At 35.5% G+C, this 17,815-nt stretch overlaps 2 protein-coding genes and 1 long non-coding RNA gene across 3 annotated transcripts; 2 read left to right on the top strand and 1 right to left on the bottom strand.

The window, feature by feature from the left end:
* LOC121913624 (class I histocompatibility antigen, F10 alpha chain-like) lies at positions 1-7,609 on the top strand. The gene is made up of 5 exons (XM_042436357.1): positions 1-84; positions 3,096-3,362; positions 5,003-5,281; positions 5,751-6,053; positions 6,870-7,609. The coding sequence occupies exons 1-5, from the start codon at positions 33-35 to the stop codon at positions 7,043-7,045; spliced, it is 1,077 nt and encodes a 358-aa protein (XP_042292291.1). The 5' UTR covers positions 1-32; the 3' UTR covers positions 7,046-7,609.
* Positions 7,610-7,677: 68 nt separating this feature from the next.
* LOC121913644 lies at positions 7,678-8,848 on the top strand. Its single transcript, XR_006100331.1, has 2 exons — positions 7,678-7,872; positions 8,317-8,848. It is a non-coding gene; the product is annotated as an uncharacterized LOC121913644 (long non-coding RNA).
* A 3,047-nt stretch (positions 8,849-11,895) lies between these two features.
* Positions 11,896-17,485, bottom strand: psmb8a (proteasome 20S subunit beta 8A). The gene is made up of 6 exons (XM_042436362.1): positions 17,040-17,485; positions 16,369-16,510; positions 15,203-15,314; positions 13,853-13,982; positions 12,383-12,587; positions 11,896-12,048 (listed from the first exon to the last, which is right to left on the bottom strand). Exons 1-6 carry the CDS (start codon positions 17,187-17,189, stop codon positions 11,960-11,962), a joined length of 828 nt encoding a protein of 275 aa, XP_042292296.1. The 5' UTR covers positions 17,190-17,485; the 3' UTR covers positions 11,896-11,959.
* Positions 17,486-17,815: the final 330 nt, after the last annotated feature.

The raw sequence follows: 17,815 nt of genomic DNA, 5'->3' as shown, positions 1-17,815 counted from the left end.
CGTCAGTAAAGTTGTAGACACTGAAGCTCAAAATGAAGATGTTGGTTTTTGTGGCCCTTCTGGGTCTACACAGCGCGGCGGCAGGTGAGTCAATATAGTGTTTTTTTGTTAATTTGTTTGTTTTAAGTCGGCTGATGGTAAAAGAAAAGGCTTTATATCTATGATATATCTGACTATACGAACTGAAGGGTGTTTAGTTCCCTTGCAGATTATAGAAATGTTAAAAAAGTCACAAACTTATTATCTTAAAGTTCACTTTAAATCAGCGAGTTGATTAATTCATATCTTTTGAATAACTTGCTGAATTTTTGGCAAATTAGATTTCCTGCTATATTTCTGAAAGGGGCTGTTAAAACGTGTATTTTTCTCTTCTTTAACTATCTTTAATCAGGGCCATTATTTTAATTCATAATATTTTATCAGGATCTTTATGATCGATTCGGTCCGAGCGCGTTCTGGACAAAATGGCAGCACAATTACGCAGCGCAAAATAGTCCAACACACACTCAGATAAATAAAGAAAAAAGGGAAAACATAACTAAAATATAACTAAAAAAAAGTAAACTCCACTTTAACGTAGTCTTTAAGTTGTCCATGACGTCATGTTTTCTATTAAAATTTACACATTTATGTTTCAAACAAACAACAATGATGAAGATAACATCCTCAGTCAGTGTGTAACCGTTAATTTAGTGATATTAGTCATTACTTATTATTTTAGAAATGATGTAAATGTATTAAACCCTTTTCACAGTCTTGAAGACGTCACTAAATTTCATCTTAAGTGTGTATAATTAACATCTACAGGCTACTGAGAAGATTTGGGGTTTTTTATTTGTAACCATAGCAACATGAGTCAGGAGATGGCGCTGTTTTCATAGATATTGATGCTACTGAAGCCAAACAACTTCCTGCTCTGGTGGCACAATATTTAATATCATTCACTAATGTATGTAAACTAAATTACTGACATTCATCATTTATTTTGTTCAACGACTCAAATATAAACTTGACAAATAACACAGATCCCATGTTCAAAATGACTTAATACTGAGTTTTGTAAGTTTTGTTATGTTATAATATTATGTCTTAATCTGTAATTTAGTAATCAAATAGTTGTTAAAGTGATTTCTTAAGCAAAAAATGTAAATATTGTTTGTTTTTCTTACGGTTCTATGACAGTAAACTGAATGACTTTTAGTTTCTGACTTTTGGTTTGACAAAACAAAACATTTGAAAATGTTACTGACGGATCTGTGAACTAGAAATGGACATTATTCACTATGTAATGATATTTTATGAAACAAATATTAATTAAAACAATATTACTAGATTATTTGAGAATGAAAATAATTGTTAGCTAATTAGATCATATTGATAATTTGTTTAATCTACTAATAAGAAATAGATTTATTAGAGATTTTTTTTCTGACCAGTTCAGAATTTTTCAAGTGCAGCTTAATAGTTTAACATCACAGAAATTTGATCTACATGCATTCAGACATCAGAGGGTTCAGGTTAATGGATTAAAGGAACTGCTGCATCAAACCAGACATTACAATAAAAACACATTAAATAAGGACACATGTATAAACATCAGCCTGAGATAAAACAACCGAGCAAATTAATCACAAAGTCTTTCACACTGTTAAAACTTACAAAGATTTAAAGACATAATTCTCAGAACATAAACATCTTAGTACATAAATGACAGAGGACAGTGGAGGATCATGAAAACTTACAGACACTTGTATAAAGTTTATTCTGTTGAAACTCTGGAATAAAGTTTTGGAATCAGGACTAAGAGTGAATAATGATCAGTTCATGTTGGATATTAGAGTTAATAAATAATCTGCTTTTAATCCAGTATAAACTGATACTAATAGAAACAGTACAGAATGAATACATGAGAGTAAAAATATCACCCAAGAGAACTTTATTAAATATAGAGCTGTAAACATTTCTCTGTGATTGTCAACAATTCAGAAGATTTAGTTTTATACAAAATATTTGTTATCAAAGATATTTGAAGTGAAACTTAAATATAATTCCTCAGTTTACATAAATCAAGATAAAAGTCAGGTTCATAAGGGACAGACTCTGATTGTTTTTTCTTATTGGTTGTGTTAAAAAAAACTTTTATACTCAAACATTTAAAATCTACAAAACCTCTAACAACAACATCAGAAAAATGAAATGAGTTATTATTTGTTATTTAATTACAAAAAAATGACAACAGCAATAGAAAAGAGGTAAACAACCCACTTCTAAACTGTATAAGTAGAAGTGCTCAAAACCTCAGGAAGAAGAAACCTAAGTTGTCGTCATTCACAGTTTACAGTATAAAGACCATAATGGATCTAATATAATCAAATAAAATGTTTTAATTAGCTGAATATAGAAACTAAAATTATAATCACATGCAGCGTATATCAGTCCCTCCAGGAAACTGTGATTTTGTGATTGCAATAATTACAATTTTTCCAATTCCCCCAGTTTTACTGCAAAAAGAGAAAATAAAACATCAGAAATTGTATCACAATATTTGAGAAAAACCGCTTCAAAATCAAGTATTTTTTGTCTCAATAATAATAACAAAAAAACTCAGTGAATCCTGGAGGGACTGATATATAGTTTGTCAGGTTTGTGGTTTCACATTTCAAACTAACACAGTAATGAGGAGCAAACGCTACTAATGATGATCCTGAAGAATAAACGTCTCCACTAACTGGAGACTAAACTGGAGTTTTACTTCACACTAAAAAATATATCCAGCAGTAGGAAAAAAACGGAAATGCATCTATCAATGAAAGTCAGACATGTGAATGATCTGATGTCTAAATAATTGACTGGTTTAATATCTTATTTCAGAATAAATATGTTGTTAAAAACATTATTTATTAATAATTAATTTAAAAAAAAAATTTCAATTCTAGCAATTTATTTATTTATTGACTGCACAACAGAGATTATCAGGAGGATGTACTGTAGCTCCTTTGATTCTCTGCACAGAAAAATAATTTTATTTATGTAAAAGTTATTTATAAAACTGTAATTGAGAAAACTGAAATGATGACATTAACTTTTTCTTACAGTGATTCACTCTCTGAAGTATTTCAACACTGCGTCCTCTCAAGTCCCAAACTTCCCAGAGTTTGTGGTTGTTGGGATGGTTGATGAAGTTCAGATAAGTTACTGTGACAGCATCACCAAGAGAGTAGAACCCAAACAGGACTGGATGAGCAGAGTCACAGCAGATGATCCACAGTACTTGGAGAGGAACACTCAGATCTGTGTGAGGAAACAGCCGATTTACAAAGCTGACACTGAAATTGTAAAGCAGCGCTTAAACCAAACTGGAGGTTTGTTTGTGTTTCACTGTTTACTTATAAAATGTTGTGTATGCGTTTTTTGTATAGTAGTAAACAAATGTGAACACACACACCATCATTCCTCATCAACACTGTTTTATATGGAGGTTTTTCACTCACACACACTGAAACAGACTAAAACACACATTACTGAGACTGAGACTCCTGGATGCTGCTATACTGCTCTGATCCAGTGTTTCTGTCCATCCCATAATAACCAACAGAGATTATTAACACTTTATTTCCACTAGATTAGATCAGAATAATCTACTGAACTGCCCACAGTGTAGAAACCTGTTTATCACAACAGTTTTACAACACACAGCTGATAGAGGAACATTACCACCTGGTTTCTTAAACTACGGCGCAGGACTGTAAATGGGACACAGGCTGCTTCTGTCGGGTCCCCATATGACAGAAGTAACAGTATGTTTTAATAAACCTGACTGACAGGACGACACGGTAAACGTCTCATTCAGATCACAGCACGACTCTACTGTACTGATACACAGTGTGTCCATCCCATAATAAACATCTAGTAGAACTACAGATTAGATTAGATTAACTTTACTAGACCACAGTGTGTCTGTGTCATAATAAACATACATAGTGCTGAAATGATCAGTCAGTTAATTGATTAGTAGATTAATCAGATAATCATTTAAAGTCTTTTATCAAGAAAAAATGTCAAACATTTGCTGGTTCCAGTTTCTCAAATATGAGAATTTGATGCTTTTATCTGTTTTATATCATTAAAAATTAAATACTGTTCTTTGTAAATGTTTAATAGATTAATCAAAAAAGTAATCAATAGATGAATTGATAATGAGAAGAATAATTAGTTGCAGCTCTAAATATATAGTAGAAGTACAGATTAGATCAGATTAACTCTACTGTAGTGAACACAGTGTGTTGGTTCATCCCAGCAGGCAGCATCAAGCCAACATCTGCAGGTGGAAACAGCTGTTGGTTGTATGAAATGATTGACTGATGGATGGACCAATCAGAACACACAGACTGCCTCCCAGTCTCCATAATGGTCCTGCTGGTGCTGTTCTTATTCTGACCAGTTGTAGTAACACACTGCAGAACAGGACACACACACAAACACACACACTAGTGACTAATCCTGAATAAAACTCTCCTTCAGTGGAAGCTTCTGGAGCTTCAGGACAGTCTAGTCTGTAGTTTCTCACAGGAAGAGGATGTTGTTGGACTGATCCACTGGCTGCAGGGTTTCAGTGGATGTAATGTTCAGTCCAGGATCAGGTTTAATCTGTGTGTGTTAGTCAGGACTCCACCTCAGTGTGTGTGTGTGTGTGTTCTTATAAACTGTGTGTTGGTCTCAGTGGAGGCAGTGTGTCTCTGTGGTAAAGACAGGAAATGGACTCTGTTTCCCAGCAGTCTCTGCCTCTCTGTCTCTCTCTGACTCGTCCACACTGTCCAGATGATGATTGGCTGTGAGTTGTTTCCATCCAGCCAATAACAGCAGAAGGTGTAGATCTTCTGTTTTGGTGTGTGTGGATCAGTGTGTCTCTGTGGTGAAGATGTGATATCAACTGATGACAGCTGACTGTGTTGAGATCTCACTCTGGTTTACTGCAGTCTGTGTCTCTGTCTCTCTCTGTCAGGTATCCACCTTTCCCAGTACATGTACGGCTGTGAATGGGACGATGAGACTGATAAGATCAATGGTTTTTATCAAGACGGTTATGATGGAGAAGACTTCATAGTATTAGACCTGGCAACAGAGACATGGATCGCTCCAAAACCACAGGCTGTCATCACCAAACACAAGTGGGATAATGACAAAGCTTTGATTGCACAGTGGAAGAATTACCTCACCCAGATTTGCGTTGACTGGCTGAAGAAGTATGTAAACTACGGGAAGAGCTCTCTGATGAGAACAGGTAGAGTCACATGACCTGATGTAGTTTCATGGACACAACAATGTTAATAAGCCTCCTCTGTTTCTAACTTACAGTAACATTACAATAAATATGACCCAACATACAGAGAGCCACTGTGTCTCAGTTTACACACATTTCTCTTTCATTTTCTCTCTCACCTCTCTTCATCTCTCTGCCTCCCTCCACCTTTACCCCATTTTCTCTCTGTCACTCTCTCACACATTTATCACCACTCTTTTTCTCCTCCTCCTCTCTTTGTTATCTAGTCTCTCACTTCTCACCTCTCTCCATCTGTCTTTCTTCTCCTCTGTCCCTCCCTCCTTTTCTCAATCACACTTCAATGAGGTTTATTTGCATGTCATATATACTGTATATATGTGTTACTAAACACATTACACTAAAAAGGAATGATAATATAAGTTAAATAATAATAAAGAAATTATAAACTGTCTTTGTCTTTACACTCCAGACCTTCCATCAGTGTTTCTCCTCCAGAAGACTCCCTCTTCTCCAGTCAGCTGCCACGCTTCAGGTTTCTACCCTCAAAGAGCCATGATGTTCTGGAGGAAAGATGGAGAGGAGCTTCATGAGAACGTGGACAATGGAGAGATTCTCCCCAACAACGATGGATCCTTCCAGATGAGTGCTGATCTGGACCTTTCATCAGTCAAACCTGAAGATTGGAGGAAGTACGAATGTGTGTTTCAGCTCTCTGGTGTGAAGGACAACATCGTCACCAAACTGGACAAAGCTGTGATCAGAAGCAATGAAAGTAAGACTGGAATCAGAAGTGATGAAGATGAAGAAACACACATTTAATATAACAATGTTTCTCTTTTGTGCTTTGTTTCCTTATGTGGTTTAATTTGTTTGTTTCATCCAGTTTTTTATGAAAAAGTTACAGCTGAGATCAGTTTTAAACCAATAGATGTGACTCATCTCAGGATGATCATGTGACCCTGACGGGAATCTACCAATCACTAAAAATTAATTTTCTTATTTAAAGTCACAGTCTTTAAATACTTTAAAGAAATTATTATTGACCACCACACATTTATGTTGTCAGTCCACTGTTTGATGAATACAGAACAATTTCAATAATGAAACATACAAAACTAAAATATTAAACTTTTTTTAAATTTCATGTTTTGATATTAGTTGTCTGTTTTACCACAATTGTAATTTATTTTTAAAATCATTTTTCAGACCACATGTAACCACAGTTTAGAGATTACAGCAGCTGTATTAACTGAACTACTGCTCAGTTTTAGAAGATCAGTAGATGAAATTATTTAATAACTGGATGAATATATTTATGTGTGTATCTTTTATTATGCTGACACGCAATGTCAAAGATAAACATACATGAAAGAAACCAACACACACACATACAGCTAAACAAAGACAGCAAAGCTAAAAGTGGGAATTGAAAATACAAAACAACAACAACTGGACGCATATATATTGTCTATAAAGAGCTTAAATTGTCACTTTATATACAGGATTGTTGTCTGCTCTGATGTTCTTTCCTTCTAACCTGCTTCATTTGTTCAGGTTGTGACTATTTTTGTTGTGTTTTGCTCCACAGAGACTGACATGACCATCATCATCGCTGTTGCCGTGGTTGTTGTTGTTGCTCTCATCGTCATCATCGCTGTTGTTGGATTCAAGGCTTACAAGAAGAAAAACGAGAACAAAGGTGAGAGACCCAAACAGAAAGATTTTCTCATTTGTCTGTTTCGTTTCTTTGATTTTAGACTTTGAGTTGATGCTTTTAACCTGATTGCAAAAGTGAAGCAAACTTCAATTCATAGTTCACTGAAATCTGTTCTAAACAACATGAAGTGATGTAAATCATACTGTATCATATCTGCTTCTTTTCTTTATATATTATGTTTAATACAAGAAAATATGATTATATCTCAATGTATGTGTTACTGGTAATACACTCAGAGATACATTCATGTTCCTTTAAAACTGACTGGTGACTTTATGGCACCACTTTAAGGTAGTTAGTTGCTCTCAGGCTGAGAGTGAATCTGCACTGTTGTGTTTTAAACAGTACAGGAGTCTGTGTCAACTGTGTGTTAAGATAAGAAACACATGTCAACCTTTAAAGGTTTACACTCTGTACCTGGTTTTGAATCCAACAATGACAATAATATGATGATGTAAGACAAGTTATAGGAAAATAAATATCAGAGGATCAGTTTGAGTGACTAGAACAAGGGATCATATTCATTTGGAAGAAGGTGTTAAAATATTTTAGGATTATGGAATTTGTGAGAACTGAAATTATTTCTCTGCTTTTTTCAGCCAAAGTCCTTAATGACTGTAAGTAAACTTGTTTTTATTCTTCTTTTTTTTTCTTACCTGTCTGACCCTTTGTACTCTGCTGTAGATGTGTTTTTTTGCATATTGTGCAGATTGACTTTTTGCACTTTTTCCTGCAGTGTGACTTGTTTGTAGTTCAGTGCAGGATTAGTGGACTAACTGTGTGTTTCTGACTTTACAGCTTCTGAAAACGGCTCCGAGCTCTCTGCAAAACTGAATCCAGAAGCCTGAATGACAAACACACCAACCTGCACACAGTGAGTTACTTCATATGGGAAAGTTACATTTAACTATCTGCAAAATAATGTTATTAGATTGTTAATTCATCCACTATGAAGTCTGTGTAACTTAGTAGTTGCAAAGAAGTTTTTCTACTTTAAATTGGTCTTTAACAACAAATATGAAGCTGTTTTTAAATAAAGTTAAAATATTAAGAAAGGAGCAGAAACCTTCACATCAGAGTGTCAGATGTGTGTTTTATTAAAAACTTTTGAGAAAACGATTTTAGAAAACGCAGATAAACGATGTAAAAACAAATGACTTAAAGTATTACAGGTAAATCCCTCAATGACTCAGTCATTGATATTTTAGGTCTGTATGATCAATCTTAGATAATTATAATGTGATATGTGTGGTTTTGTGTAGATTTATGTGAACTATGTTGATGCTATTTAATATATTTGTTTTTTCTGTCTCTTCAGGTTTATGGATAAATTGTGCACTGAAGCAAAGACAGATGCCAAATTCTCCTGACATCTGTAAACTGTCAATAAATTGGTTATTAATCATTCCTGTCATAAATTTAGAATTATAGTGGTTATCTGGTTAATCTTGTAGTTGGTGATTAGTAAAATTGGATTACTGTTAAGAAAACAAATTTAAAAGGCATTTTGTCCTAAAAGCATTATTTGAATATGAATTGAAAAACATTTTACAGATATAAAAGTTAAATCTGATATTAAATGATTTTGATCATCGTTTATGAAACAAAAAGGCAAACAAATCATTTCTTCAATGATGGTAAATTCAGTTTGATTGTTTTTATTTTTATTTGGAGAGATGTAAAGTCAGATGTGTCAGACAACCAAAACATCATAATGTTCTTCATACATACACAATATATTTTTGAGGTTTTGTTGTTTATGTAAAATAAATCCATAATATCCATAGTTAAATATTTCTGGTGGTGGGATTTACCTGGTAAAATCACACACATACACACACACACACACACACATGTCACTGCAGAAAGTTTTATGGTAAAATTAATTTACTTGATATTTGCATCAGTTGGATGAAGTATCTTGATATGCCTGGTATTTATTTTAATGGACAGGTTTAGTGTTAGACACATTCCTGTCTGATTATTTTATCTATAATCTGTTAATTGAATTTGCAGAACAATTAACTGTATCACAATATACATTTATCTCTACAGTGATATAAAATTACATATACAGTGATAGAAGGTTTTTCTTGTTGCCCACCACAAACACTCAAATACACAAAATAAACATTATTTTCCAGGTGTGTAAATATTCTCGCTTGTTAATTTCTTTTAAATCAAGTTAAAGGTTTTAGATTAATTAGTAATGATTTGTGTGTTTGATTGTTTTACTACTTAATCAAGTTGTTTTTCTCAATTGATGTTTTTACTTAATAAGTCTCTTCCATATTGTTATATTATAATTTTAGTTTGGTAAGTAAAGGACAGGGGTTTTCTTTCTCTGAGTTTCTGTAAACATGTAAGACGTTGATTCTCAAAATCACTTTGTGTTGGATGACGAAAGTCAAAGTCTGTTGCACTGCTGTTTGATTCTTTTTGTAATTTGCTTTCAATAAAGTCCCCAAAATTCCAAAAGTTTGGTTCTTTTTTTGTTAATTTATTAAGTGTTTGTTTACTCATTTATGACTGTAGTTACAGTAAAATGAATATTGAATACTCAGTATTGTCACAGAGACTAAATGCTCCAGCCGGTATCTTGTTCCAGACCTAAAAGCTTCCTGCTGTTTAACAGAGATAAACAAATAGAAGAAAGTTTAGAACCACAGTTGTTTTCTAGTTCTCAGTCATTTAAAGGTTGTGTGCAGTTTTCATTTTACTGATGTTGAGACTTGGCAGCTCCTGGATTAGAGAAGTTCTTCACACTGCTCACATAAAGGCTCAAACTGGTGTGTTGGTTTTCCCCTGAACAAACCTGTTGCACTGAGTTCTGCCTGGCAACTGATGACACGACAAGTCTCAGGAAATTACTCCAGTTCTTTCTTTCCACCAATTAATAACGTGTGAGGTTCAAAACACAACAACATTTAAGGAAACAACATTTCACTAAACCAAAAACACAACAAATATTTCCAGAAAACACAACACAATGAAATGTGTTTTCTGTTTTGTTGTGTTTCCTGAGACGATGTTAATGTTTTGAGACCAGAACAACGCAGTTCCTCCATGGAGAAAACCTGTGAGACTGAACACTGCATAGCAACAGGTGACCTCATTACAGTACCTTTCAATTTTCTATGTGTGAGACATAAAACATTGTTCTGTGTTGTATTATCAACCATTATAATATTTTAAACTATAAAATACACAATAACAAATCAAACAAATGTACTTTTTATACACAGTAATATTAATTTAATGGATATATTAGTGAGAATCTGTAATGTCAGTTACCATGAAGATGATATGTTTAGAAATCTCACCTGACAGGTTCAGAGCTGATTTGTTTCCTGGTATGAGAGGTGGAGAGGAGGTTTGGCACTTACTGTTTGTTTGTGGTCACATTTCACCCGACACACAGTAATAAAACCAAAAATGTTATGATGAGGTGACACACCTAAAAGTTTCCTACCACAGTTCAGCATAGAAACATATAACAGAAACAACATAGTTTAACATAAAATTGAAAATGTAGTAACGTTATTATGTTGAATGATTGTGTGGTTAATAATCACAGATAAGAACCTAAAGAACTACATTAAGTATATTTTACATTCGGCAGATGCTTTTGTTCAAAGCAACGTAGATCAAATTAAATAATCTGTACAGATATTTTACATAATATCAACCATATGACAACATATTGTTCCCAGTAGCTGGAAATGCTTTGCTTTTGTCTAAACAATGAATTATATTCTCACTGGTGGAAATAGCTGAGTACATTCACTACTGTATGATGTACTTTCATGTTGCTTCACATTTCTACTCCACTACATTTCAGAGGGAAATATTGTACTTTTCTCTCCACTGTATTTATTCAGCAGCTATAGTTACTCTGCAGAGTAAGATTTGGTATACACCATACAGTATATGATCAACTAAAATATTTTAACTACTTTACCGACAGTATAAAGTAGTTAAAACCAGATACATTAAACCGCTGCTTTCATGTTTACCTGTTTATATCAATAATCCAGTATAGTAACACTCTAAAGGAGACATTCTGCCAGTCAGGAGTACTTTTAAACTCTTTTTGCATGTATTGATTCTGTATTTTAAGGACTTTTACTTGTTATTGAGTAAATGTACATTGTGTTATACTATTACTTAAATAATGGATCTGGGTGCCTCTTCCACCACTGCACATTCCTCTGATTTCCAGTAACTTACTGGCTCACTCTATAGAATTTTCTACCTGAGGCTTTATATTATAAAGCATCAGACTGTATCAGTTCAGGTTAATCATAACAGCACAGACCAGTTAGTTGAACAGTTGTCTTTATTTGTAGCTCAGTGTTGTATTTGTAAGATTATTTAACAGGATATCTGGTTGACACAACCTTAAAGAGACAGTTCACTCAAATTAAAAAAAATAAAAAATAAAAATTCTCACTGGCAATGCAGATAGTTTTGGTTTAATCTTCCCACTGTTTCAGAGATTTCTGCCTTGACCCTAATATGATGGAGGAGATTGTAATTATGTGATGCAGCAAGAAGACCCCACTGTAAAAACATTTCACTGGAACTATTTTCTGCAGTAGAAAGCATATTTTCTTCATACACTTTCCTTTTTGTTAAATCATTTATTCAGTCTTTAGAAACTGTTGATCATCCCTTCCTTTGTTTTGCTTATGAATAATTTAAATGTTGTTTTTCAGTGGGTGAAATTGTATTTCTATACATTTCAAATAAACACAAAAACAATCTGCATGGCTAGATAACACTAGAGGTAAGTTCCTCTTTTTTTTGGTAATTTGGGTGAACTGAACCACAGAATGATACACTGAATAATGTAATCTCGGAAAACTATTGTGTCAACAGTATGTATCTCTGCACCTGGTAAGAAACACATCATTGGACCGTTCAGAGTGTTGATGTTGATCTGGGTTTAGGGGTCAAACTCAGAACATCCCCTTCCTGTAGCGGTGGATCAGCTCTGATACGTCTTCCTTACACACCTTTATCCAGCCGTCCTCCTGCATGTGGTACACTAGACAAACACACAAACAAACACACAGAGGTTAACACATATATACACACATAAAACACTTAAGGGCTCATACACACATAGTTTTATACATCACAAGACTAAACAACTTTGGCCAAAATGATGTCAGGATGGTAGATGAGTGGGAAATCAATGTTTAGAGAGAGATTTTAAAAATTCTTTGGTGAGGACTAAGAGAATGAATATCCAGTTGCTTACACCAGGTTGATATTTATATTATTACAATGTTAGATGTATAATTGAAAAAAAAGGAAAAGAGATGTACAAAAAGATAACAAAAACAATAGACCTAAATAAAAATAGAAGTAATACTCACTGTTGACCACTCCTCCAGAGTAGGCATCCCTGTGTGTAGCGTGAGCGATGCCCCGACGGCCCAGTTCATACGCCTCCTCTACCGTCATGTCCTCCCTGTAACCGCTGTCCACCACACCGTAGGCGAAGCTGCTCCCACAGCCGGTGGAGAACATCCGGCCAGACAGACGTGTCCCGTTATCGTCCACATAGTACAAACCAGGGCCCTGCAGAGCACACAGTTATTATAGTTATTATCATTTAATATACAGCCCAATAGATTCTGATACATCTGCAAACACAAGCTGATTTCATGTGTCTGCTCGATTTTAACAATAACAATAGTACTTCTAAATAGTGATGCATATACTGCTATACAGCCTGTTTTGGTTCTTCTTCAAATTTGATGAACTTCTCCATGAATGACATCTACAGTGTTTACTTGTATCTTCATTAAAGAAACAATGTAAGATGTAATTTGGGAAACATTTCTACCTTTATGTGTTTTATGTATTTGTCTGAGATGTAGTTCCCCGCAAAATACACACTTATTTTTTACAGTTTGTACCTCTTCCTTGTTTCGATTGCTATTTTTTATCTGTTGCTATATTAATGCTTGTTTGCTAAATGCACTGGCCGTTACCTTTAATGGATGGACCTGTCTTTTATGTGTTTATGTGTTGATTGGGTTCTATAGTTTTTACAGGACTGTTTTGCCATTGTGAATAAAGAGGCTTCTCGTCATTGAGTCATCACAGGTCAACTTCCTTATTTTTTCAAACTTGATTAGCTCAGAAACTCAGTTATCTTTTAACATGGCCACAGGAATAGAAACACTTGTTTGTACTGCAAACCACAACATTACAATATACTTATACCTCTGTAATGAAGTTTCTATAAAAAAATCTTGGTTACAATCCGTGTCGACAGCACAATATCAATTTGAGGTCAGTTTGTGCGCTGAACGTGAGGTTAATCGTAGGGCTACGATGTAAATAGAAAAAAGTATATGAAAGACTCAACAGCAGCTCACATCATCGTATTTTTTTAAATTGCAGCAAATCACACAAATCTCTTTTTCGTTTCACCTCTATCGTTTTGGTTTTGTTTATTAAAGAGAATAAGTTTGTTTTCCAAAAAACTTTATATAACAAACAGCATTTACGAATGTACACCGGTTAATCTATTCTATGAGAATTTGGTCTTAAAATTCTGACTGATTTCTGTTAGTTTTTCTCCAAATCAGTCGTTGGTGGACGAGTCACAGTGAAATCGAGCAGCACTGTTTTGGATAGATGAAGGATTTTGACACATTTCTCTCACGATTGTCAACTTTTGTCTCAGATAGCCCAAAATCACACAGTGTAAAAGGGCCTTTAACAGAAAGTGATAGAAAGACTATCATGTGTCAGGCTCTGAGTGCTGCTGCATGTACGACTAACTCACACACACACACACACACACACACACACACACACACACACAAGCCTACCTCTTTGTCCCATCCACAGATCATGCTTCCCATAGAGAGGCCCATGCCTCTGTAACCCAGCATCATGTTAGACAGCAGCTTTGATGCAGCCGCCACAGAGATCCTGTGGTTGTTCCTCAGCCTGTAGAGTCTGCACAAAATCATCAGAAATTCAGTCAAAAATCCAAACTAATACTCATGATACTCATCTGGTTTATAACGAAGTTGATGTTTTCTTTTGTTTTTTCAGTTTATCTGAACGAAACTATTTCATACATGTTGTCAGTCTGGTGTGTCCTGAGTGTTATCACACATACTTGATATTTTCATCAGTGGTTTTCATGTGTGAACTGTTAAATTATTGTTTTTCTGTTTTACAATTGGGCTCATTTAATCACTCACATTAGAAAACTGATGACAAAAGCATGTTTAATAGCAATGAAGGCACTGTAGAAGAGATCAGGAGTCTGGAGCGCAGGATGGCAATTACAGTAAACATGTATGTGCTGACCCTCTCATAGGTAACCCTACTGCTCATCTAGTGGGTGTCTGACCTAATGCAAGACGTTCTCAGACAAAATTATGTCTAAAGGTTGCCTGGCATAAGGGAGGCAAGTACAAACCAACAGCCAGAAGATTAAAATACTAAATGCTTAGGGACACACACTGGTACGCTGAGAGAGACAAATGTATGCTTCATATCCTGCAGCGTCTTTCAAGTGCTTAGACAGACAGATGACTTGTCAGCAGTGACACAAACACAGGTGGACTAATGTGGACAGTTTGGACAGACAGAATGAAGAGAAGAAGAGAAGACCAACATCCTGGAACCATTCAAACCTGATTTTAACATGTGATTTTTACCTGGATATATGATCTGAATAATGACATCTGATCCGTGGGTCTTTACATTTACACTTGGTATTAATAAGAGCTCTTGTTATCTTGACTCCACCACACTGTGATCAAATAACAATATGCAAATTAGTTGGCAGAGCTAGCAGACTTGTCATCAAACATGCATCCCATTGTCAAGGAAAGCAATACCGAGGATGGTAGTCATTCTTTTTTTGGAGGGAAGACTTATAGCTACCGCTAATACTTGTAGCTTTTGTACGGCGTGCTTAAGCTAGCAGAAGGAGGTGGAGTCAGGTGTTGCTAGGAGTTGGTCTGACCAATCCCATCGTATTCTGATCACATTGTATACATTTACACCTTGCATCAACATGCATTTTTCCTTATCCAGACAAGATATCCAGATACAGATTGCATGTCAATGAAAGGTGTAAACGGGGTCTCAGAATAACACATAGAATGATAAAAGCATTCACAAACAAACACATAAAGGACGAGCAGTTAGATGTGACAGACCTGCATTCTTTGGCCAGGAGTCTCTCCCAGTACTGACAGTCTGCAGCGCTGCCTGACATGGTGCCCAGCAGGTAGGGGTTGATCTCTATCACCTTGTTGACATCATTAGATGCTGAAGAGCCGCAACACATTTAAGAAAAAGAGACATTTAGGTACCAAGTTGTCAACACTATGAAATATGCTTCATTTAACACAAAATGTCACCACACCACCATGTATGAAGTCGTCCTTTTTACATACGTTTTCATGTCATAGATCAACATCTCTGTCATTTCGTCTGTTAATAGTATCTATATATGTCAGGTTTGGTTGCTTTATTATTAGCTTTGCAATCTTCTGGCTTTTCCGGGATATAAATACTATATTATAGTGATATTTCACATGTTACAGCAAAGCAATGTGTTACTTGATATAATTCCACTCTGCATTAAAAAGTGTATGATGAAAATATCCAGTAAACAGTCAATTTGCAATAAACTCCACCAATATGGGTCAGTGGCGGCCTAAAGGATAGAGAAGCAAGCTTGTGACCTCACCGTAGACCTGGGTGGGGAAAGTGAAAAGCAGCACTTGCCCCTCCCTCATTACCACCACTGAGGTGCCCTTGAGCAAAGCCCTTACCCCCAACTCATGCTCTGAGAGTATTGCTCATAGAGAAACTCCCTTGAATAAATAAAGGTTAAAAATGTTTTTGATGGTAAACATTTAATAAGTGGCTCAGATGAAACTATGCTACTGTTAGGCTACTTAATCCCATGTTATTTGTGTTTATGTCCAATTGCACTGGACCAAATGATCAAACATAAAGGACACAGTAACCTTTAGAGATTAATCAGAATCAATTGTAGATATAACCCTATTTATTATCAGGTCACATTACTAGATTTGGGCAAAGATACATGCAGATGAGTTTATCTAAGATGTTTGTTGTCTGTACAGTACAGTAGGGTGATGGTGGCTGGACAATATGACTGTTAATTGGGCCACATCTCTCTATGGGTACCTTTTCTCACAGCAGCTAACATGCAATCGAAAGATGTCAAATGACAAGTTATATATAATCAATATTTCCCACAATTTGCCCAACTTTTGTGCAGGTCCGCCTTTCCCAAGTCTGGAAAGGAAAAGAAAAAAAAGTTTCCATAGTTTTCCAGACATATATTTACCTAAGTAACGGCCAGCTGAGGCTCTGGAGTCCACAGCCACGATGACTCCATGTCTGAACTTGAAGGCCAGGGTGGTCGTACCATGGTTCATTTCGATGCACACACCCCCATCATGGTTGCAGGACTTGAGAAAGCCTGAGGGCTAAAAATGAAACCAAAGAAGAGAGAACTCATGCTACATGATGTGTAATTGCACGTGTGTGGAAATGACTTAGCTTACGTTCAGGGACGCACACCAGTTGATTGGGGACGGCTGAAAAGTTGATTTTTTTCGGCCAGTGGTTATGGTTAAGGTTAGGGTAACTCCAGGAAATGAATCTAAGTCTATGTAATGTCCCCAAAAGTGACCTAGGTAAGCATGTGTGTGTGTGTGTGTGTGTGTGTGTGTGTGTGTGTGTGTGTGTGTGTGTGTGTGTGTGTGTGTGTGTGAGGGAAAATGAGAGTGAAATATTTATAAGAACCTATTATTCTTTGACATTACCTCGTGATAGTGAAGATTGATGCAGAATATGATATTTCATTGGTAGCAAACAAACACTTAAAACAAGAGACGCGTAAAATAACTTGATAACCTCATCGCGTCTGACGCGTCACGCTTGTAGCAGGTTATCCGGATATGATTTAGAAGCCAATATTAATATCTTACCAAAATTTTGTGAAAAGATACTCACGTCTACACCCACAGGTACAGCAAATTCCTGAGTTTTGGCCCCGAAATTGTAGTGGTTGGTCCTGTCGACGAGATGCGTTTGTCCAGCTGGAAGAATCTGCCCGCGGAGCTCAGAATAAGTCTTGAAACCAGTTACGTCGAAAAGAGCCATTATGTATTAAAGTGCACACACTTTATTTTTAATATATTCTACAGTTTAGGTGTTCAGTTTTCTAAAAAAGACGAAGGCGGCTGACAATGCGTCAAAGATAATTTCCTCGTACGCGACAAAGAATTCGAAAGTGAAAGAGTTTTTAACAATATTTCAGTAGACTTTTTTCTCTGAGTTACATGCAAATCAGAAAAACACAAAACTAATGCGCAACTATTATACATATATTTAATCAATACGTTGAAATCAAGAAGCTTGACCAAAATATAAAAATCTCCCTGACTCCCTGCAGATTTGATCAGAAAGATAAAAACCGCATAAACCAATAGGAGAGCTTTATATTTTTCTCATCATCAGTCTCTAGGCGGAAATGCCACATTCAGGTTTGAGAAGTCAGCCAGGTCAATGACAATATTAGCGCATGTAATAAAATACACAATCTAATGTAGATAATTCATAATGTAGCATGATATGACATATAAATCAATGTAATGTGCAGTAAAGTTGCCTGGCAGTTGCCATGGGAGTGTTGTGGTAAGTTTAAATAGTGCAGTATGTCAGTAAATAAAGAAAAAATATGGACAGAATAAGGCAACAGGAGGCATCATAGTTGTTTATAATATTAT

This window comes from Thunnus maccoyii, chromosome 15, assembly GCF_910596095.1.
Source record: "Thunnus maccoyii chromosome 15, fThuMac1.1, whole genome shotgun sequence".
NCBI lineage: Eukaryota > Metazoa > Chordata > Actinopteri > Scombriformes > Scombridae > Thunnus > Thunnus maccoyii.
The sequence above is the reverse complement of the archived record's forward strand: the minus strand, read 5'-3'. Positions and strand labels throughout refer to the sequence as shown.